This window comes from Adiantum capillus-veneris, chromosome 1, assembly GCF_014529385.1.
Source record: "Adiantum capillus-veneris isolate H3 chromosome 1, ASM1452938v2, whole genome shotgun sequence".
Taxonomy (NCBI): domain Eukaryota; kingdom Viridiplantae; phylum Streptophyta; class Polypodiopsida; order Polypodiales; family Pteridaceae; genus Adiantum; species Adiantum capillus-veneris.
Genome location: NC_140931.1, coordinates 70,048,935 through 70,071,777, shown reverse-complemented (window position 1 = coordinate 70,071,777; position 22,843 = coordinate 70,048,935). Strand labels below are relative to the sequence as shown.

General features: G+C 41.0%; 2 protein-coding genes and 1 pseudogene across 2 annotated transcripts; 2 read left to right on the top strand and 1 right to left on the bottom strand.

The window, feature by feature from the left end:
* Window positions 1-1,476: 1,476 nt before the first annotated feature.
* On the top strand, window positions 1,477-2,910 carry LOC147464937 (uncharacterized). Its single transcript, XM_086524785.1, has 3 exons — window positions 1,477-2,396; window positions 2,475-2,554; window positions 2,643-2,910. The coding sequence occupies exons 1-3, from the start codon at window positions 2,208-2,210 to the stop codon at window positions 2,908-2,910; spliced, it is 537 nt and encodes a 178-aa protein (XP_086380911.1). The 5' UTR covers window positions 1,477-2,207.
* A 65-nt stretch (window positions 2,911-2,975) lies between these two features.
* LOC147464936 (uncharacterized) lies at window positions 2,976-4,231 on the top strand. Its single transcript, XM_086524728.1, has 3 exons — window positions 2,976-3,416; window positions 3,500-3,808; window positions 3,890-4,231. Exons 1-3 carry the CDS (start codon window positions 3,342-3,344, stop codon window positions 4,229-4,231), a joined length of 726 nt encoding a protein of 241 aa, XP_086380854.1. The 5' UTR covers window positions 2,976-3,341.
* A 1,296-nt stretch (window positions 4,232-5,527) lies between these two features.
* Window positions 5,528-22,843, bottom strand: part of LOC147464935 (uncharacterized) — a 91,202-nt pseudogene continuing 73,886 nt past the window's right edge.

The following is a 22,843-nucleotide window of genomic DNA, read 5'->3' as shown; positions in this document are numbered from 1 at the left end:
GTACTATGTTTTTTATGAAATGTATATAAAATGAAATGATTCCTAGTACTTTGAAAATGACATTTTTACCTAAAAGTTTTGATTACCATGCATGTTAAATGTATATAAAATGAAATGATTCCTAGTACTTTGAAAATGAAATTTCTACCTAAAAGTTTTGATTACCATGCATGTTAAATTTTTTAAAAACTTTTTGTTGATATTTAATTAACCTTTTTTTGTAATTTGATTTTAATTAGTGTATGTAATTTATTAATGTAGGTTGCTTGGGATGATTTTAGCCCGTCCACTGAACCGGATAGATCACGGTGGTTGACCGAGCGATTACCATACCCATGCGTGCGGTGCAAATGCGCCATTGCTCGACTTCGACGGATATGCTTGAGTTATGTAGAAGATTATGGACTATGGGACAATCCTTGTAAGCGTACACGGATGGAAACAAATGATCCGCAAATTGTAGCGGCTATTGACGTCACCCCTCATTGACGTGTGGTTGGTGGAGGAGGGGAAAGGAGGGTGGAAGAGCGCATGCGCCAGGAATCCATTAGAGAGGGAGGAAGCACATCAAATCAGCCAACTACTGCTCCCTCTATGAGTGACCACATCCCATCTCCTTACGTGGATGCAGAAGACGACCATTTGCATAGAATGGTTGAGGATCTCCTTGCACAAGAGGAGGAGCATGAACCAGAGTGTGCATGCGAAGAAGCTTCCAAAAGAACGAGGAGTGAGCTACTTGATTCGACACACACTGCACTACATGAGAGATGCTCTTACTCCATTTTAAGGGCATCTCTCGAAGTCCTTAACCTTCATACGATGTTTGGATGGAGCAATGCTAGTGTCGACGCACTTTTGAGGTATGTATACAGATTGTGAAGGATGCTTGTGGAATGCATAAATTAGCTTTTAATGTACTTTCTTCTTGTGATAGGTTGCTAAGAAAGATGCTGCTAGCTGGCAATCACATGCCAGAGAATAGACGAAAAGCACGCAAAGTGGTGACAGGATTAGGGATGGATTATGATCGCATTCATGCTTGCGTGAAAAATTGTGTGCTCTTTCGTAATGAGCATGCCGATTGTGACACATGTCCATCGTTGGGGGAGCCTAGGTTCAAAGAAGGAATGCAGAGCAACATAATTCCACGTAAAGTTTTGAGTCATTTTCCACTCATCCCTCTCATCGAGCACATGTTTAGATCAAAGGGTACGAGCGAGCTTTTGAGTTGGCATGCAAAAAATCGCTCCACAGATGGTATTATAAGAGTGCCAGCTGACTCACTAGTGTGGAATCACATAGAGGACACATGGACAGAGTTCAGGGATGAGCCTCATCACTTGAGGATTAGGTTAGCTAGTGATGGAGTGAATCCATTTGGGCACCGCTCTACTTCGTGGAGCACTTGGCCGGTGGTGGTTGTAAACTACAATATTCCTTCTTGGGAGGCAACAAAAAAGGGAAACATTTTACTATCACTTCTCATTCCAAGAAAGCACAAGGTAAAAAACATGGATGTATATCTGTAGCCTCTTATTGAAGAGCTTCAAGATCTATGGAGAGGCATAGATGTCATTGACATTTCACGACCACCACGAGACCGCAAAGCCGTCATCAAGTGCATCCTCATGTGGACTATGCATGATTACCCAAGATTTGGAGAGGTATCTGGTAAGTATGCACATGTTAAGTGTACTCTTTGCTTTAGGTTTATCATCTCATGTGTAACGTTTGTTTACCTCTTGGTAGGATTGTCAACATTTGGACATAGTGTGTGTCCAACTTGTGGCCCTTCCCTTGTGACAGAGAGACCTCCTCTTCTTGGGAAGGTGATCTATCCCAACAACCATCGCTTCCTGCCTCCTTCACATCGTAGATATGCTCCCCCTATCAATGGAGTGAAGGCGTTCCATTGGAACATGGATGATTGGGCGAAGCATTGGGAGGAGCATCACGGTACCTCACCCCCTCCCAATGGGCTGCCAAGGGGTATGTCGAGGTACTCTATCTTCTTGTCGCTCCCCTATTGGGCTTCGTTGAAAATTCAAGACTTGTTGGACCCTATGCATGTGTTCAAAAATGTTGGGCAAGCTATATGGGATCACATAATTGGCAAGAAGGATTCATTGGGTGCTAGGGAAGATTTAAGAGCGATGAGACGTCTCCCCCCTTCAGCCACACCCTGCATGGGGGAGCAGTGAAAGATGATTCACCCAAAAGCACCGTGGATACTATCAAAGGCAGACCAAGAGCGGACAAAGCAAGTTATGGTATCCATCCGAACTCCAACGGAATATATGCGGTTACTCAAAGGTGCTTTCACAAAAACCAAAAAGGGTGGCTCCACTCAATTGTATGGATTGAAATCCCATGATTGGCATAAAATTCTTCAGGTAAGAGTAAACAGTTTGTGGTGTCTATGTGTCCTTATATATAAGTTGACATTCACTAAGATGTTTTATTGTTTATAGTTTGTACTTCCCATAACTATTAGTGGTTATGGAGACACTAAGGTGAAGGCTTCAATATTCAAAGTGGGTGAGATTGTGAGGTAATGGGTTTTTTTTCAAGTACTATATCATGTTGTGCCATGTACAATGGAATTTTTTTTCATGTACTATATTATTTGTGCCCTGTAGATTTGTGAGCTCCAAGGAGATAGAAGTGGAAGCCATACCAATAGCCCATCAGCTAGCAGTAGAGACAATGTGTGCTATTGAGGATGCATTCCCACGTACAATCCTTGTTAGCCAAGTACACCTATTGCTTCACCTTGTTGAGGAGATTGCCATTTGTGGGGTGATTCACTCTAGATGGATGTTCTTCTTGGAGAGATTCTTGAAGACTTTAAAGGATTTTGTTAGATTAAGGTCACAACCGGAGGTATGCAAAATCAATACAATATAGATAGTATTTATACGCTATGGAGTTACTAATAAAAATATGTGGTTTTAATGTTTTCAGGCAAGCATGGCAGAAGGTTGGGTGGTGCAAGAGGCATTTGTGTATGTCTCACAGTATCTCATCACAGTGGATCCATCATTGCCTCGTCTGTGGAGTGAGGAAGAGGATCCTAGGAAAGCACTCAACCATTCCCATTGGAAAAGGCTCACTCTTGGTCATGGATAGAGAGTTTCATGCCATAGTCAACAACTACTGTTTACTCAATGCCACTATTATGACCAAATGGGTCAATATGTACTTGGAAGCCCGCACAACTAGAGAAAGGGATAGAGATGCATGGAAGAGGTCGCATGGAGGTAGACGCGCACCTCCTTTTCCTAAAGAGCTTACAAAATATCCCGATTTGATTCAAGTAGAGTGGATCCAATAATGCCATGACCAATGCCAAAGCACAAGAAGAACAAATAAGCCCTAAAGAATGGGAGTATACCCGAGGATGCTTGCGCAAGGTGAGTGTGTATATGTTATGTGTACATGTATGCAAATCACTTAACAAAAATGCAATGTAACCTCTTATGCATTGTGAGTGTAGGGTCTCACTTTCAATTCCATTTGGTCCGAAGGCCGACATTTCCGCACCCGCAAGATAGATGAGCGTCGGATTACTAACGATTATGGAATGATGGGAAACTTTGACACAGCAACAGATGAGGTCAGATATTGTGGTACTACAGAGAGAATAATCAAAGTGGATTTCAGATCTTTTCACAAATTCCTCGTTGAGTGCCGATGGTTTCCGGGTCAGGTCAAAAGACATGAAAATGGGCTCATTATGGTGGATTCTACCCAATTCCATCAGGGAAAAACCGAAAACTTGGTGTATCCTAGTAGTTGCGAGCAGGTAATTTAGGCTATGTGCAATCAACTTAAATTAAAAATTTAATATATGTATATCAGCTTATTCTTTGTGTGTGATGTACAGGTTTTTTATGTGCCATGTATATATCAAAGAAGACTTTGGTATGTCATTCCAATCACGCCGCGGGGTAGATCTATCTTTACAGAGACGGACATTGAGCCAGTAATTGATCCCATCATACCATCACCACAAGATGCAGAGGAAGATGTAGTTGAAGTTGAAGAAGGTCAACCAAGCCTTGCAACTAGTCATCTTGAGGAGAAGGAAGAGGGACAAAGCGATGATGATTCTACAGGAGGTGATGGAGAGGAGGAAGAATTTCTAAACTTGTTTATTGATTTGAATACTATGGGTCTAAATATGGACCCTAGTGCTTGTAGAGATCTTATACAAGATGAGAATTAATAAAACTCTCCATTCTTTCTTTTGGTGTAGTATATGATTAATTCGCAAATATTTAGTTATGTGCTACTTATGAATAGTATTTGTAATGGTTTTGTTGTGAGTATTATGATTTATGTAGAGAATTTTTAGAGTGAAAGAGAGATTAAGTGAAGTGAGCATTCTGGAGGGTGTAGGAGTTGTAGTGTGTAAATACATTTTGAGTTGTATTTGATTTAAATGGTAACTTGCGGGAGAGGGAGGGGGAAGGGGGTCTATGGCCTTGGCGGTAATGGGTGCCGTAATAAGCGCGGCAATACGCGCGGTAATACTGGCGGTAATACGCCACATGAACAACAAAGCGGTTTCTCTCTCCTCATTTTGAATTTCTCTCTCTTGTTTTGCGGTAATGGTCTGCGGTAAACACCACGATCTGTCATAGTGGATGGTAATATTTTTTTGGACTTGAGATTCCTTATGTTGTTTAAGATTGCTCTCTTATCAAGAAACTTCTCTTTTGTAGCAGAACTACTGGCGCAACTTTGTAAAAAAACTCAATACTTCCTAAGATTCTCCATTCACTCGTCATCCGTCACGTGCGTGCAGTGGTTTGCACAGTGCCCCCACCTTTGGCAAGTCGTCGCTACACCCCCTCCTCCTATGACCCACCTCATAACTCCTTCCTTTCATCGTCTCCTCCCTTTGCCCTTGTGCATCGCCAAAGAAGTGCCTTTGAGTATAGACACTGCTTGCATGTAGATAACTCTCAGAGAGAGAGAGAGAGAGAGAGAGAGAGAGAGAGAGAGAGAGAGAGAGAGAGAGAGAGAGAGAGAGAGAGAGAGAGGGGGGGGGGGGGGGGGAGCGAGCTTCTGCGTTATCCTCTGTGAATTCTCTCGCACAGAGCTTCATGACGTTTACACTTAGCCTTCTCTTCATCACTTTAACTGCACACAGACATGTAGCCTCACAATACCAAGTACAAGGCCTGCGTGTAATCGCATGGACAAGAGGAGGGGATGGCATAGGTGAAGTGACACATATGACCACTGAAGAATGACGACATCTCTCGTTTTCTCTCTCTTCTAAAAATAGAAATGCCTTCGACAACACATATACAACACATTCCCTATTGTTTTTTGCTCTATCGGCATCGAAAGATTCTTTCTTCTTTTCTTTTTCGAAATGTGTAACACCTACTGGCTCCTATTTGGAATCAAAATCATGTTGTTATCCACACACACATGTGTGTGTGTGTGAGAGAGAACCATGAAATCAACTAGTTAAAGTCATACAAGCACCATGTGTGTCATGATAAGACCAGAGTCGCACCCAAGGGCAGTGGGGGAAGTGGGGGGAGGAAGGAGTTCAAGATTAGAAAATGAGATTTTTTCTGCGTGATTGTAGAAGCCCCGTTGATGCTGTGATAACCCTTTGGAAAATGAGGGGGTTAAGCTATAGTTTCGGAAAATAACGTAGCAACGCATTTCTCTCTGGTTCTGTCCAATGAGCGACTATGCTTTTTCCCATATCCTCGCCTTTTTCATAGCTTTCTCTGTGCGAAACTGTAGGTGCGACCAAAGGTGAGATAATTTCCTCTTGCCCCTGTTGCACCCTGGTGCGACTTGGCTCTAAGAGCGAACTACTCTGGTTGAAATGTGAAGAGGTGCAAAGGTACAACCGGCCCGGCCCAAATCCACTAACTTTAAAATGCCCGCTATGTAAGTCTTGCTCCCACGTAGGGCGATCTGTCGCTTCCTCATCGTCTTGCTCAGATATAACGTCTTCGTCCTCCTCCTCCTCCTCCTCATCATCAACATTATCAGTCTCTGATGATGCATGTACTTTACCTCCCTTTTCCATGCTTCAAAAGCTTCTCTATTGGCGCGTTCTGCAATACCCAACTCCTGGTTCTCAGTCGAACTTGTGCTCTCTTTATCTTCTGATGTTGATGATGAAGCAGAAACTGATAGAGAAGCTTCTTCTGACAAACTCTTGTGGTCTCTCTCGGGATCCCAGCCAGGCCCATCAAAGAGGACTCCCACTTTGTGAAGATTGGCCGTGTCCTCCCCTACACACACCAAGAACAACCCATAAGAATCAGAGCACCCCTGCAGCTTGTCTTCTGCAAGCAAAAGAAGCCACAGTTTGAGAGACATGGACAGCAGCTGTTTCAAACTAGTCTCTGCCTTGATTGCCATGCTGCAAGCTGGAGGGAGTATTGTCACAATCGCACCTCATTTGCATTTTCATGACCGGTGTCGTCAGGATACCCCCACATGAATGCAGAATAATGCTGCCAGATCTCTTGTACTTCCAGAAGAAAATGTTTGGTGCAGTCGGGAATCATTCGAGTAGAGCGTGTACAAATCTTGCATGCGCCACACTTCTGTTGGTGTTGCGCGAAAGGAATTACCATCGCACACATGAAGGGGCATTGAAGCTTTAGGCCCAAGCTGCTTATTTCCTCTATCTCAGCTATGGTCTTAAAGCTGTTAAACATGTTAAACATGTAGGCAGAGAATTTCTGGAATTTCATGTAGCCCATTACCTTTTGCTGCGTGAAGGTCGGAGCCCATGACATGCGAACGGTGGGGTTCCCCGTAAATTGAGCCAAGCAAAGCAAGGCTACAATTTCCTGACTGTTTTTGTGGTCCATTGAGGGTATGGCAGATCGGGATATGGGCATACCATTGCCATTTCGTAGGCACTCAACTACATCTAAAGACTGCTGCTCCAGGCTTTTACCAGTCCTTACCGGCACTTTTCCTTCAATCTCAAGAAGTGCCAGAATAGACAGTAGCCTATCTTCGTCATGACCTTCGGAGCAATCGCACACGCTGATTTCTCGTATAGCTAAAGCGGCAAGCTGCAGTCTTCTGCACTTTTTTGAGAATTGACCTTTCTCCACATCAATGCCAAGATTTGTTACTCCTATACTGCCATATCCTTGCGCTTCCTCAAATCTACCTTAATTACGTGTTTGTTGGTTCTTGCAGGTTCACTCCCTCATCTATTTGATGTCTAATGGAGTCCCGCTCTTCCATTTCGCACCACCATTGAAGCAAAGACGGCAAGTGTTGCAATGCAGATATCAGATACGACCCGAAGGTAGCAGGGATCCTATCATTTGCGCATGATTTCAAGCTACTTTTCTCCATGAGTTCGAGGGAGCTCGATCTCTCAACATATACAGTAGACATGGCCAATATTGGAAGTATGGTTAAATCTATCCCGATTTCTGCAATGCGGGCACGGAAAATGCTTCTTGCTATTCAGCAAATGCATGGAGAGCTCATACGTTGGCCCAAATTTGGCTTTGGCACCATCATTCATATGCTCTTTTGGATACCATGTTAGCCCAGTGGAGCGACAAAATGCCATGCAAGAAAAATACCCCTGTGAAGCCCTCTGGGTGGATGCATGAATAGGTGGCTCGTTTTTAACCGGTTGAAAGTTGCTTTTGGAGGCTTAAAATTTAGGGGGTATGAAACTGGTGTTATGGGCAAGAATTGTTTGAATTAAATAATCGTGTGGAGGATACAAAATCGTTTGAATTTAATAATCGTGTGGAGGATTCAAAAACCCGTGTGGAGTTCACGTCAAACGAATGTTCAGTCGAATGTTTGCATGACTGTACTTCTCCATATCTCTGTGCCTTTCTCCTTCTGCGCTTTTCTTAGCTCACTCTATAGTTCCCTGTGCACGTTTCTTATGCTTCGCTATGGATAGCAATGTAAGAAAGAGCCCAAGGAATGCAGTCCGACAGGTCTTTCCCACAAAGACCCAACATTCTCCCAGGAAGGTACGTCACTTCTCTCTGTCTCTCTCTGTGTTGTGTACAATGGATTTGTATGTGTAGTAGAGTATTGAAGTGTGGATATATTGAGTAATGAATATGGATTTATTCTTTTCAGAGATAGAAGTTACAGTCTTCTCCCAAAATCAACTGCTTTGTTCACCTCAAGGATGTGGAGGTGCCATTAAAGGCATTCTGCACGACAAAGGAGGATTTTCACAGGGTATATGGGTTAAGTCTTGAGGGGAAAGATGTTAAGAAGTTGACAGATGCAGATGTGCCCATATTCGATTGGATGAAAGTTTTCACGTGTCTTCCAGTGAAGGAGAAAAAAGTGTCGATAAAAACAGCAAGGCCGGATCACTACAAGGCACTCTATCAGCTCTACAAGCAGGTGTATCAATCCAAACCACCAAACTATCTGCTGGGAGTGAAGTTTGCACGCGGATATGTTTATTTCGTATACACAGGTTCGGTAAAGTGGGCTGAGTTTGCATCTGAGGTGGTGAAGAATGTGACCAATGAAGATCACTTAGATAGGAAAAGAAAACAATGAAAGTTAGAGACTTTCCAAGTATCCACAAGAACCCCAAGTGGTTCTGCCATCTTGTTAGTAAATACCCCATCCGGAAGTACATTAGCCGGAAATGGGCTTTTTGCGACTACTCAGTCTGTGTTTAGTGTTGAAGTATCCACTTCCTTACAAGAACTACTTGTTGAGGTTAGAAAATCTCATGACAGTGTATCAATCGAGTGTCAGAAGGCTAAGGATTCTATGGTCAAATCTGTTGTTGATGTGCACCGTTACGAGGGTGCCCTTGACACCATCCGAATGCACTTCCCTGACGATGCCAATGTACCAACAGGCTTGCTTGCAGACAGCCTCCAAGAAAAATTTGACCAAGCAAAAGTCACCCTACAACAGGCACAAGTATTCTTTTAACTCCATCTGATTGTAATATAATACTTGCAAAGTACTGGTTTGGATGTACAATATACTATAGTCTAGATACTGTTGTGGAATGATTACACAATAATACCTATAAAGTAGATTGATTACTATAAATAATGATAACATACCTGCAAAGTAACGGTTGTAATACCGGTATTGGTATTCTATTGGTGAACATGTTACTATAAGTTTTATCAATGATCACAATAATGTTATGAAAGCAATATAATACAGGTATAACAACAAAATAATACCGATATAGTAACAAAATAAAACAGTAGTTTAACACTAAAGTAATGGTATGATTATAATAACCATATTGTACTGAAAATCTAATAGTGAAAATGGTATTATAAGTTTTACAATACCGGTATTATGGCTCTATCATGTCGGGATGGGTAGAATGTGGTACCACAAAACCGAATTATAAAAAAACATAATAGTATGACATTAACATCAATTCGGTAAGGGTAGATGACAATACTGGTATGATGTTATCATACCTACCGGTATGATTATATCCTACCGGTATGGTTACATTTTACCGGTATGGTTATATCCTACAGGTATGGCTAGATCCGATCGGTATGATTACACCCTAACGGTATGATAAAATCCAACCGGTTTGATGTTATCCTTCCGGTATAATGTTATCCTACCAGTATGATGTTATCGGATGTTATCCTACTGGTATGATGTTATACTATCCAATATAATAACATCATACCGGTGGGATAACATCATACCGACAGGATGTAATCATACCGGTATGATAACATTATTATACCGATCTTCAAGCATTCATACCAATTTTATACCTGTTTGACATTGTCTGATAACAGAGGTCTCTTGCCTACAGGAAGAATTATCCAAATGCTTGGAGCGTGAGAAAACCTTTGGTCTCTGTGGCACGTTTGCGACAGACATGATTAGTCAACCAATGCTACCTGAAACTATAGTCTTGCCTGCACGAGTTTCAGCTCCTGGACATAGTGTTGTTCTCATTGATGTGTGCAACGCTTGTGGTGTAAAAATTCATGATCACAACCAAGCCATATTGTTCTATTGCCTTGTTCACATGCATACCATGCATTCTGCTATGCTCACTTGGCTGAGAAAGGAAAGTGTCTGCTTAAGGATTGCCCCGGAGTTATTTCTGCAGAAGACCAATCCCTTCTAAAGAAGAAGCCACTTGAACCATGCCCAATAACATGTGAGAAAATTATTTCAACGGGTAAGAAACACACCATTGTTTTAATAAAGTGGTCGATTTTTGTCTTCTTTGATGTTTTTTCAGAGTCAAGCTGCTTCAGAACTACTGCCGGTAAAGACACTGGGAATGATGCAGTGATGCCTGCATACAAGACACTTGTGGAGGTTTTGCTTGATGAAAGTGTCCCTGGTAATACTGAGAAACCTGCTTCGGAACACCAGAAGAAGAACAAAACTTTGAGGTAAAGGAGCAGAGTACGACTGGTGCTAAAGGGAAAACCCAATATGAGGAAGACGATGTGTTGCTAGACACTGGCGTGCGGGTGACAAGATCAAAGACCTCGAGAAAACGAGGCCAACGTGGCAAGAATAAGTTTTTTCATTGATTAAGACTCTAATAAGTGATCTTTTGCTGCACAACTTTCTAAATCTGATGGTCGTGTAGATGTCAGGCTGGAGGGAAGTCCCGAGGAGACCCTTGCTCAACATATGAGAAAGGCAAAAATAAAATAAAAATCGAGAAGACTGCAGATGAGAAGCCTTAAATGGAGCAAAAAAGCAAGGAAGAGGAAGAGACCCAGGGACAACCAAAAGAGGAGATGGACATAGAAGACACTAAGGAGATGCAGAATATCGGCACAAGTTCTGACCCTAAACCCAGGGCCTATAAAAGGTTATAGTTTGCCCCCCCTATGTTTCATTTTATGTAACCACTTCTAAAATTAATATAACTTTCTTTTCCATTCAACTTCTCTTTCATCTTGTGCCTAATTTTTGAACATCGTGTATTTTTATTGTATGATTTCAATTTGTAGATATGTCCTAATTGCATATTTAAATTTGAGTCTTGTGTAATTTTGCATCTGCAAATATGTTTTCAATTGAAGAATGGCGCCTTGCAGATAGGTTCAGGGCTGACAAGCAGAATGGCAGGGCTGACATTCGTGCAATATGGAATTGGGCGTTGTCTTCTCCAGTGCTCATGTTTCCTCTATGGTATAGACTGTGTAAAAGAATCCCACTGATATGGCCAAGGCCACCACCTCCGTTGAGTGTCCAGTGTAGGGTTCTCATTTTGGACCTTAATGGCTTACTGCTCAAGAAATTTGATGTAAAATATGGTGAAGAATTGCCCTACTGGTCGGAAATGCGCCATGTTGTTGAAGGGGATACACAGTTTTGGGTAAGGCCCGATGCAAAAGTGTTTCTGAATTTTTGTTTCATATGGTTTGAAGTGTGGATATGGAGCTGCTACGAGTTTGAGAAGCTCAAACGCATGCTAGTGACAGTGTTCCTAGATCACCACAAAAGATTCAATAGAGTGGTAAGTCAGGCGCAGTGCACAAGGGCCCCTTTTAAAATGGGCAGGATAGATAAACCGGTGTTCCACAAGAATCTCAAAAATTTTCTTGACCTACCACTAACACACTTATCTTTGATGATTCTGGATATAAGCTAATGTTTAATTCATTGGGGTCATTTCTTGTTTTTCCCAAGCTAGAAAAGCAGTCTAAAGAAGTGTGTGCCTGTTTTCTGTCAACCATTGTTATAAACTGGCTGGCACACTGGTTGATCTCTAAGGATAGAATTGAGTATACAAAGAGGACTATAATTTGTGAAGACGGACAACGTGACGACACCTATATGTGCATCATTTTTATTGGAAATGGCGGATTAACTTTTCCAGAACAAAGGAACATTTTTTTTTGTAAAACAAAAGCTTCATAAAGTCTGTGAAGTGGGCGACTTTTGTCGATGTATTTTTTTGTCGATGGATGTAAATGGAGAATTACTCAGACTTTTTGTCAATCAATGTAACAGAATTCATGTATAATACATTTACAAGCAAGTTGCATGGAAATACGTTGTATTCTATATTTGAAGTATCTTGCAAATAAAAGGAGAGAGGGAGAGGGACAAAGAGAGAGAGAGAGAGAGAGAGAGAGAGAGAGAGAGAGAGAGAGAGAGAGAGAGAGAGAGAGAGAGAGAGAGAGAGAGAGAGAGGCTGATTAGGGTTTTTCAGAGAGTGCATCTTCTGGCGAAGGAGGAGGAGAAGCAGGCAGCAGGAGGTTTGGCAAGCAAGTTGTCAATGTTGCATCTTTCCTGGTTAGAGTGGACTCATAGAAGCACATTGATTCTGCTATGTCCACTCCTTTTGGTGGTGGGCGACCTGGTCATGTGAAAAAATGAGAAGAGTCAAATAGGGACTTGTATGATACCGGTATGATACTGAGAAGTGATTGGTTTCAAATACAGTTCAGTTTACAGTTAAAGACAGAGTTAGAGAAAGGGATTCTGCCATCATGTTTGTACTATTATTGTACTTATACTGTAATCTCCAACTTGTATGATACCAGTACAAACCATTAAATTGCCGCCTTTATAGAACCATTTTATTTAAAACGTAAGGACATGTAGTGATTCAAAGGGACAAACAAAGATATTTTTTTATTTTAAAAAGGAAGTCTGGACAAAAAATTTAAACAAACTGATTGCTACAGCTCAAAAGGCATACTATTGTAGATAGACTCACTGACATCAAGTGATATTGTATATAGTTTTGAGTTGCTAGGATGGGGTATCATGGGGATTTTGATTGCCCGAACAAGATGTGAATATATCAACACCTCTGGATTTTTGTTCAAAAGCTCGTAGGTCTTCTCATTTATCATACAATAGTAAAACCCTTTGATAGGTAAGCCAAAGTGAGCTTGTCAAGGACTATCTTGAGAGTTTTGAGTGAGCCTTAACCATGATAAATCATCCACCACCAGGGTTCTCTACTCCACTCAGAGACATGAAAAACGCTGTAATGCCAACAACAATGGGATTGGGAGAATACCTAGAGGATAAGCATCCACTGATCAACAAATTGAACGTGAGGTTCATCAAAGCCAATGAATCCATGAGAGTGCTCATAGATTATGCTCATGAGGAATCATATAGATTCACAAACGGGAATCCATACATCTTCTACATGTGTGTAAAGCCCAATGCTAGAGAGTTGACCACCCATAAGAATCTCTATTCATTCACGTATAGAAATGCCCATGGAGTGCAAGTTTTGATGGTGGATAAGTATGGACGTGAGTACAAACTTGTTGATCCAAATGACCTGGAGACATACCCATACAAGGTACTCCAATCTTTACTTACTTCAAGCCAAAAATGATGCCAGAGTACACATCAGAGAGGATTCCACCAGGATTCTCTCCAAGACGAGAGGAGAGAGCGAGAGACATCTTTACAAGAGACCACGAATTGGTTAGATTGGTGACTGGACATGTCTCACTCTTCAAACAAGTTTTGAGAGCTGAAAACATTGCGGATTTTCATACTCAATATGAGGGATTTGGGTTGACATTGGAAGGAACAACCTTGACTTGGTTCCAACCACTAAATAGAGATGATTTTCCCAACATAGTACAACTCTTACAAGAGTTTGTAGAGGAGTTCTCAAAAATGGGAATCTAACATAACACGGTGTCAAACATCTATGCTTTCAAGCAAAAAGTGAATGAGCGAGTGAAGGAAGCTTTGCTTCGCTTCAAACAATACATCAAGAGATGTCCTATGAGAGAGCTACCGCAAGATGAGAGACTATCAATTCTCTTCATAGAGGACATGAGGAATGAAACTCTCAAAAAAGGACGTGCATTTGAAAGGATGCACAACGTTTGAGCAAGTCACTAGAGAAGCTCTATACCTAATTGACAATTGTAAGGCCTACGGAGAGGTGAGTGAAGTACAGACAACACGACTGGTAGTGCCTCATCTCTGAAGAGCGAATCAACAACAAAGAAGGATGTTCAAACTCCTTGGGAACCAATCATTGATCAAGTGGTCGAGGGGGTGATTAGAAGAATAAACCAAGGCTACATACAGAACCCGATTGTACGGCAGCCTCAATTGAGGATATGTAACACTTGTGGATGGGATCATCCCACTCCATGGTGTAACACTCAACCAAAAATGCAACAAATTCTAGGGAAACAACCACATCTTTTGAATGATGGTAGAGTAGTAGTCAACTACACTCAGCCAACATGTGCTGCAACCCACAAGAAACCAGTACTCCATGGATGCAAATACGCTCATGTTCATAGCCAATCATCAAAGGTATGGTTCAAAGAACATCCTCACAAGGAAATAACAACCATCGACTAGATCACCAACTATGAAACAAGAATGTCCATGCTATGAGTGTGGAGGTGATCATTGGGCACAAAGTTATCCAAACAAGGGTCCACAAATTGAATTCTTTGTATTCTGTGAACGTTGTGATATAGACCATCTACGCCAACACTGTGCTAAGAATCCAAACTACAAGGGAAAAACAACAATGAACGTTGTAGGCATGATGCCTTCTTCAAGCGGATCCGAGGTAGAACCCGCCATTCCTTTAAACGTGATGACTCGAGCTCAAGCTCAAGAAGCTGCCAAAAACAAACTAGTTGAAGAATCCACATTGCCTGTTCAAACACAAATTGAGAACATATCGGTGAGAACCTTCGAAAGAAGATCATGGAAAGGCAAACGAGACAAAATGAAAGCGAAGATATTAAAGGAGAAAGCGGCTTTGGAAACTGAACTGAATCAAATAAGAGAGCAGCTTAGACAAGAGCAAGAAAAGAACAAAAATGCAAAGGGACCTAAAGAGTCAAAGACTAACTCGAGAGGTTCAGTCTTAGTAAAAAAAGTCTTTGAACCTTTAGATGCAATTTTGAAGGCCTATGAAACTAGGCTAAAACCCAACCAAACCCAGGAGGATAGATGGCTAACATATCCTCATCCAGGGTATGAAAAAGAGAGGTTGCAAATGTGCAAGGATCTCATCCAGAAGGACCAAGCTCTTATGAAACCAGTTTCAGATGCTCCAAAAATGGAGTCGCTAATCCGCAATAAAGTCCAAGAATTAGAGAGCTAGGGTATTGTAAATAGAGACCATGAATAACTGGGAGTTGAGGCACCTTTAGATACAAGGGAAGTAGCCAATACCACAGATGGGGTGGGTTCACAAGCAGTGATGCCTATTCCGGAGGTAGAAGAACCGTGGCCAGAATCCTTGTGGAAATCAATCAGAAATCGAAAAGATGGTAGTGTTACTTTACAGTCAGCACCGATCCCTGAGATAAACATGAATCATGAATTTTTCCTAGGGGATATAAGATCTTTATATGGGGATGTCAGGTCTGTTGCATCTGAAGAGAGTAAACAACGCTCTCTAAAGACTTTACCATCTTTCATAGGAGAACACAAAAGAAAATCAAAGGTTAAAATGGTACTTTCTCAGTGAAAAGCCACACCAAAAATGATGGATACCAAGAGCTTGCACGAATTGATGTCTTCTCCTATACAATCCACACTTTATCTCTCAGAGCTACTAAAATTTAGACCGCATCTATGGGGCCAAATGGGCAAAAACTGAAAAACATGGGGTTGAAAATCCCTTCACGTAACCAGCTTGTGGACAAAAACATGGATGACACCTCGCCTAAGAAACCACAGACAAAGCCAGTACTAGTAAATAAGGTGGGTGACTACTGTGAAGGAGAAGAAGGAAACACCACCTTACCACTTGAGTACAAAAGAGTAAAGATGGTTGCTATATTAGATAGTGGGGCAAGAATTGCCATTGCAACCAAAGAAATAAGAAAAAAAAGGGGAAAGCATGCTCTTACCAAAACTTGAATGAAACTGCAATTAGCAGATGGATGCATTGAGAGACCAAAAGGAATATTAGAACAAATCATTGTATCCTCATGTGGCATAGAGTATGAGCATACCTTTGCCATAATGAATTTTGACGAGAGCATCAACTTTGACATCATATTGGGTAGGCCATTCATGTGTCAACTCAAAATAGTACAAGGCTGGGGCTATGACTATATCTACCTAAGACACAAGGATGTCACTACAAAGATCAGTGTCACAGATCATATTTAGTAGAACGAACCCCGGGAGAAGAATTAAACTCCACAATTGCTTTCAAAAGTTAAGTGCATATTTGGATGTACGGAGCTCCTAAGAGTGTAAGTCTGAGGAAGGAGGATTGTATTCTCGATCAACCTGTGGAGGACACACACTATATTCTAGAACCATTTCCAGAGGAGTTATTTGAACCCTTTGGATGGGATCGAATCGGCTGACGACTCTTGATGTCTGCGTAAATTAGGTAACCCTGACTAAATTTTATGATGAAGATGGGTATGATATAACTCCCGTATGTACGATAAAAGTGTTGAAGGAAGCTAATGAAGTTTGTGAGTGTGAAAGCAGAAAAGGTGAGACAGATAGCTACATCTTGGAACATGATGCCAAAGTGCACATGAAGGAAGCAGAGAAACAACGAGAATATGTCATCATTGACATACCTGAAGAATTGACAAAAGTTGTTTCAAAGAAATCGACTCTAAAAAAGTGCAAATGAAAGCAAATGAAGGAGAAAATTTTCCAATTTCAACGTCAAATCTTCAACATACGCAAGATCAAAAGAAGAATAGGGATAAGGACGAAGATCGATTGTCTCCTACGATGACCAAATTCAGCATACGTGGAGAAACAGGACAGAAATAGGACTCAAAATCACATGTTCAGCTGTGATAGATCCAAAAGCAACAAAAAATCTAATGACTAATGGAACGTGGATCATGATGGGATAGCCATCAATCACCGAGCTAGAGGAGATCATGCACACAAGTTCAAAAATTGTAATTCCTAGCTTTGGAGTGGCAGAAGCTGTACTAAAGTTGAGTATTGGGGAGCTAAGTCGCACCGTACGTTATACGGTGTACGTATAATACGCCTTAAACGGGCGTATTATATGACACCCATTTTTATTCGGCCGTATTATACGGTGCCACATCAGCAAAAACACCGTATCATATAATTTCTTAGCAATTCGATCGAAATATTATTACGATCGAAATATTAGTTCGATCGAAATATTAGTTCGATCGAAATATTAATTGGATCGAAATAAATTTGTTTATATATGCTGAAACGGATTGTTTTGCTCATTCCATTGATCTCTCTTCTCTCATCTCACCTATAGGTGAGACTTACAAAACAAAGAAAAATCTAACAATGTTAGTTTAAATATGCATATTTTTTCTAGTGAAAATTTAGAGCTTGTATATATTTATTTTTATAGGCTTTGGAGTTTTGAGTTACCTGCTCTATGTGAAGTATATCTTACACTGAGAGGTAAATTAAGTTAAGATAGTTAATGATTACTTGCCTTGTGTAGAGGAAACTCACACTTGGAGGTGATTCAAGGTAGTTAAAGTTAGCGGTTATTTGCTTTGTGTTGAACTATGTTCACACTTAGAAGTAACTTTAGTTAAATAGTTAAATTAAGAGTTACTTGTTGTGTATTGAACTATGTTCACACCTGGAAGTAACTTACATTAGATTTATCTAATGATTGACTGTTATGTGTAAAACTCACACTACAGACAATTTAGGTAGATTAAATAATAATCTCTCTCTTTGTGTAGAGGTATTCTCACACCTAGAAGATATTTACAGAGTAGTGAATTTTGATTGCTTGCCACATGTAGAGTTACACTCACACTTGGAGGCAATTTAGACAGGTCTTTTAAAGATATCTTGCTTTGTGTATAGTTTACTCACACTTGGAAGTTATTGAGATAGATTAAGCGATTTATTTATCATGATTCATGTGCAAAGTGAAAGCTCACACTTAAAAACTTATTTTTGGTATTTATAATTTAAAGAAGTTACAAGAACGATGGATTTAAAAATCCTAAACCTCTCCCTGCAGTGCAACACGATGGTCAACAGCAACCAAAGACGAGGAATCTATTGAATCCAATCTCCTTGGAGTGCGACACGATGGTTAGCAGCAACCAAGGATGATGGATTTAAAAACTCGAAACCTCTCCCTGCAGTGCGACATGGTGGTCAACAACAACCAGAGACGAGGAAGTTATTGAATCCAATCTCCTTGTAGTGCGACGCGACGGTCAGCAACAACCAAGAACGATGGATATAAAAATCCTAAACCTCTCCCTGCAGTGCGACACGATGGTCAACAACAACCAGAGACGAGGAATCTATTGAATCCAATTTCCTTGGAGTACGACACGATGGTCAGAAGCAACCAAAGACGAGGAATCTATTGAATCCAATTTCCTTGGAGTGTGACACGATGGTCAACAGCAACCAAGGACAATGGATTTGACAACCCTAAACCTCTCCCTGCAGTGTGACACGGTGGTCAGCAACAACCAAAGACGAGGAATCTTTTTTTTAAAAATCCAATCTTCCAATAGTGCGATGCAATGGTCAGCAATAACTAGGAAGAAAATATGCATAATAGCTAACTCCTCCCTGTAGTGCGACTCGATGGTCAGCAACAACCAGGGACGGAAAGTCTAATTGTACAGCCTAAGCCACTCCCTGAAGTGTGACACGTAGATCAACAATAGTCAAGAAAGAAGCGTCTAAAGTCTAGCCCCCCTTGTAGTGTGTCACGAGGATCAACACAGCCAAGGACGGGTGTCTAAACCTGCAAACTAACACTGAGGTGTGAGCAAAGCTCCACATCAATAGCGCTAGCAAAAAACAAAATACAAATTAACACTGAGGTGCGAGCAAAGCTCCACAACAACAATGTTAACAAATTAACTGCAAAAAAAACATAAAAAACACTGAAAGAAACTCTATGGCTCGCTCGGGATGTGCTGGGCTGGCTGTCTACTGCTCTCTAAAGCTCTGCCAACTATCTCTATCTCTAGCAGTCACTATCGCAGCAGTTCGTTCAACTGCCGCGGCGCCTCTTTTTTTATAAGTATAAATATATTTCGATCGAAATATACTTCGATCAAACTCTTTTTTATTTGGATATGCGCATATAATACAGATATACAACGTATAAATCTGTATTATACATACAATTTATAATATACTGGCATATAAATGCAACTTAGCTGGGGAGTACAAGGATACTTCTACATAATCGACTCCCATCACATCAAGGAGAGTCTAGTCATGACAGAAAGCTGGAAAAATATCTTCTTTCAACAACAACCAAAAGCTTCAACAACAACATCATCAAAATCCCCAAAAGCACCTCAAGTCAATGCAAAGAACGAGCAACCAACCATCATGGGAAAAGGTAAAGAAAAGGTAAACATTGAAGTATATCAACCTCGCAAGATGACTTTACCTTCAACGAGCCTCCATCAAACTTCCTGCGAAGCCTCTACATCAAGAGCCACATCACCAACAATGCAATGGAAACCAAAGCAAAAATTCTATCAACCAAAGTTTCCATCACAAAAAAGCATCCAAAAGAAGCCAAAGAATGTCAACCAAGTGTTGGTATCCAAACGAGCACATTAAAGTCAAAGACCAGTATGGATACATGAAGCTCAAGTTCAAAATCAACAATCAAAGGTCATTGGGTGGGTAGCATCAAACGAGTCAATCACTGCTCAGGGCTACTTCCAAGGAAACACCAGTGTTTGGGCCAAAAAGCCTAAAATAACAGCTTGGATGTACTCACCTCAAGAAAGAAGTTCTACAAGGAGCGAGCCAAACTATCAACGGAATACAAAAAACTCAGGCAAGCGAAGGAACAACAACAAAAGGTAGACAAAAAGACCTTCCAAGCGGGCAACGCAAAAAGTATGGGTGCTGAAGTCAGACCTTAGTCAAGTTACCAAACAAATACAAGTGAAGCAACGGATGATTCCAATGAAGCACAAGGATTTTATGAAGGTAACACTCAAATATGGTTACCAAAAATTGTAGCTCAATCTGGAACAACCAAGAAAATTCATGCAGCACAAGCGTCTACTCCAAAGCAAGAAAAGAAAACCAACAGTTAACATAAGCCAATTGCAACAAAGGCTGCTACAATCTCTAGATGGATACCTTGTCATCAACTCCAAAATCAAGGCTGCTACAATCTCTAGATGGATACCTTGTCATCAACTCCAAAATCAAGGCTTCTACAAAGGAAATAATCAAATTTGGATACTGAAGCATAGTGTCCATCAAATTATAGAAGTAGGTAAAATGCCAAAGACGGTCACACAAGGACAAAAAACAAGATGGGTTCCAAAATCAATAGTGGAAAATCAATCATAGAGAGCCCACACATCTCACCAAACCGCTTCTCATGCGAGATATAGCAAACGCTACATCAGTCACTCAACAAGAAAGTCAAGAGGAGCCAAAATATACCAACCTACTTGACAAAATGGGGGCATCAAAAGACCAACATAATGGAAGAGGCCTAAATTTCCAAAACTTATGGAATTGGGTTTTTGGCCTTGAACAGGTAAGTCTAAGTTTCCATTAAACATACATGGAATAAAAGTTAGACTCGAGCAGCTAAGCCACAAAATCAGCGAGGCCTTAGTCCCGAAGGTTCATGTAATATTCTCTGTGGTCTAAGCGTCTTAGTTATTCTAGGTACTGCTCAAGCTGGAAGAGTTGAGTATAATTACGTTGTGTCGCTCATGCTGGTGTAGGTGAGCATAAGAGTCGAAGTCATTGTAGTATAGTGGTAAGTGAAGGAGGAAGTCCAAAAGACACTCACACACTCAACACAGTGAGGTATGAGTGGAGAAGCTTCTACATCGAAAACCTTTCTTGGAGACATGGAAGCTATTGAGACGTCTTTTGATGTCACATGTGCTACATTTGTTCCTTGAAGCACCCATCAACTCCATCACTTACACTGCATGCTTTTGTTTGAAAAATTCTCATAAGCATATAGAGTGTCCCATAATTGGCACTTGCATTAGGCACTCTTCCTTTGTTTCTCCCAAGCACTCACCTTGCATGACAAGTACTTCATGTCCAAATGCTAACTCCAATAAGAGCGTATACCAAAGGCACTTTTTTTCCACCGGTTTTTTTTCCTTTTGGTCATCCGAATTTTAAGACCCTAATCTAGAAACCCTCATCATTGACTTCTTGTATATATTCCTTCTACATCAACAATAAGGAAATGGCTACCCAAATCAATCGACAATGACTTGGAACAAAAATTGCAAGTCTCCATATGCTTATCAAGAGAATCTTTTATCTCCAAGGTCGACAACAAAGCTCCATAAAAAAATGGCAAGCTAACGAATGGCATACAATGCCAAGCAATGATGGCATCAGCAACAAGCGATATCTCCACAACAAACCATAGGGAGATGAACAATTTTGCAGCTAATGAAGTATTTCAAGTCAACCACAAAGGCAAACACATCAAGAGAAATCTTCACGGCCAAAAAGACACCAACAAGAAGAATGAGCAACAGATGCAAAATTCCCTCGACAATTGAAGTCCAACACATGCATAAAAAGAGCACGACAGATATGAATCACTCAAGGAAGGGGGGAGCGTCATCAACGATAAAGCACTTCCCAAAAGCTGGAGTCCAACCTTGAAGACATAGCTAAAGACAACTCGATGACAAGACTGAACAAGGTCGTGTCAAGGGACGACACGAATTAGGAAGGGGGGAATGTTTGAGAACAGATCAAACGGGCGCCCAACTAGTCAGACACGTAGTCGGACACCACATTTGTACTCTATTAGTTTTCCGAAATAGTGTAGTAATACTCTGTGTAAATCTTGATTCCAGAGCAATGGATCAATTCCATGAGTTGTAATGCTGTCATGACAATTGTAAAGGTCCATGTGATTCGACCATTGGCCATTTAGAATGCCCTAGGTATAAAGGTCAATAACCTTAATGTGAAAGGAAGCTTATCTTGAGAAGAAGAAAGGAGCTCTAAAAACGTAGCTCAAGCTATGAGGTGCTCCACCTTGTAATCATTGCAACTAATGAATGGGTAATCAGATTTCAGCTTTGATACTTGCATTGTGTTCCTCTCTCTTTGCTCTTTCTTTCAAGTGTAAGCATTGTAATTTTGTTGAGGTTTGCGACTATGTGTTAGTGAGCCTAATCTTCATATTTGAGTGCTTAAATCATTGTTTTTAGTCATTTTGACCATAGGAGAGTGTTCTTAGACCATAGGGCGACATTTTTGGATAGTTCTGTTGCAGTTTTCAGGACCTTTTTCATGATGGATTTTGATTTTGGTACCTTGTCGGATTGCGACCAGACTTGCTAGGATAGTGCCCTTAGGTGTCCTAGACCTCCACCTAAAGTTTCGTTGGCATTTCGAGTTCGTTCAAGTGCCAAAATGGCGTGATGACCTAGAGCTGTGAGAAAGGACATAGGCAGATTTCCCTGATCTTTGAGTGTTGGTTTGCTTGTCGAGTTCTTGTGTTAGCTTGTTAATGTTCACTTCTTAAGATTGACGATCTCAAAGCGTCTCCGTGCCCCATCCGAGTCACTTTCCCTGAGTATTGACATTATGTTAGTACCAAAAAGCTATGCTGCAAACGTCCGTCGTGGCGACCCGCTAACACTAGGGTACTCACAAAAACCCCGTCCACTAGAAATCACAATCAAAGCAGCACCTCTTGGCAAGCACACCACCGTTTGCACACATAACAACACACACATGCTTTGCATCATCAATTGACAACACACCACACCAATTTTCCCCCTTTACAACAAGTCCACAATGCACACCTCTCTCTGTTTCTCTCTCACACACAAACGGCTTGGGGGCACACACAACTCACACAACCGGCACCCAATATTTGAGCAAAGCAAGGTCAAGAAGGGGGGGA

Coding starts and splice junctions, on each gene's coding strand:
- LOC147464937 (XM_086524785.1), top strand. CDS start 2,208: ATGATTCACCCAAAAGCACCGTGGATACTATCAAAGGCAGACCAAGAG. Junction 2,397..2,474: donor ATTGGCATAAAATTCTTCAG/GTAAGAGTAAAC, acceptor TATTGTTTATAG/TTTGTACTTCCCATAACTAT. Junction 2,555..2,642: donor AAAGTGGGTGAGATTGTGAG/GTAATGGGTTTT, acceptor TGTGCCCTGTAG/ATTTGTGAGCTCCAAGGAGA.
- LOC147464936 (XM_086524728.1), top strand. CDS start 3,342: ATGACCAATGCCAAAGCACAAGAAGAACAAATAAGCCCTAAAGAATGG. Junction 3,417..3,499: donor CCCGAGGATGCTTGCGCAAG/GTGAGTGTGTAT, acceptor TTGTGAGTGTAG/GGTCTCACTTTCAATTCCAT. Junction 3,809..3,889: donor ATCCTAGTAGTTGCGAGCAG/GTAATTTAGGCT, acceptor TGTGATGTACAG/GTTTTTTATGTGCCATGTAT.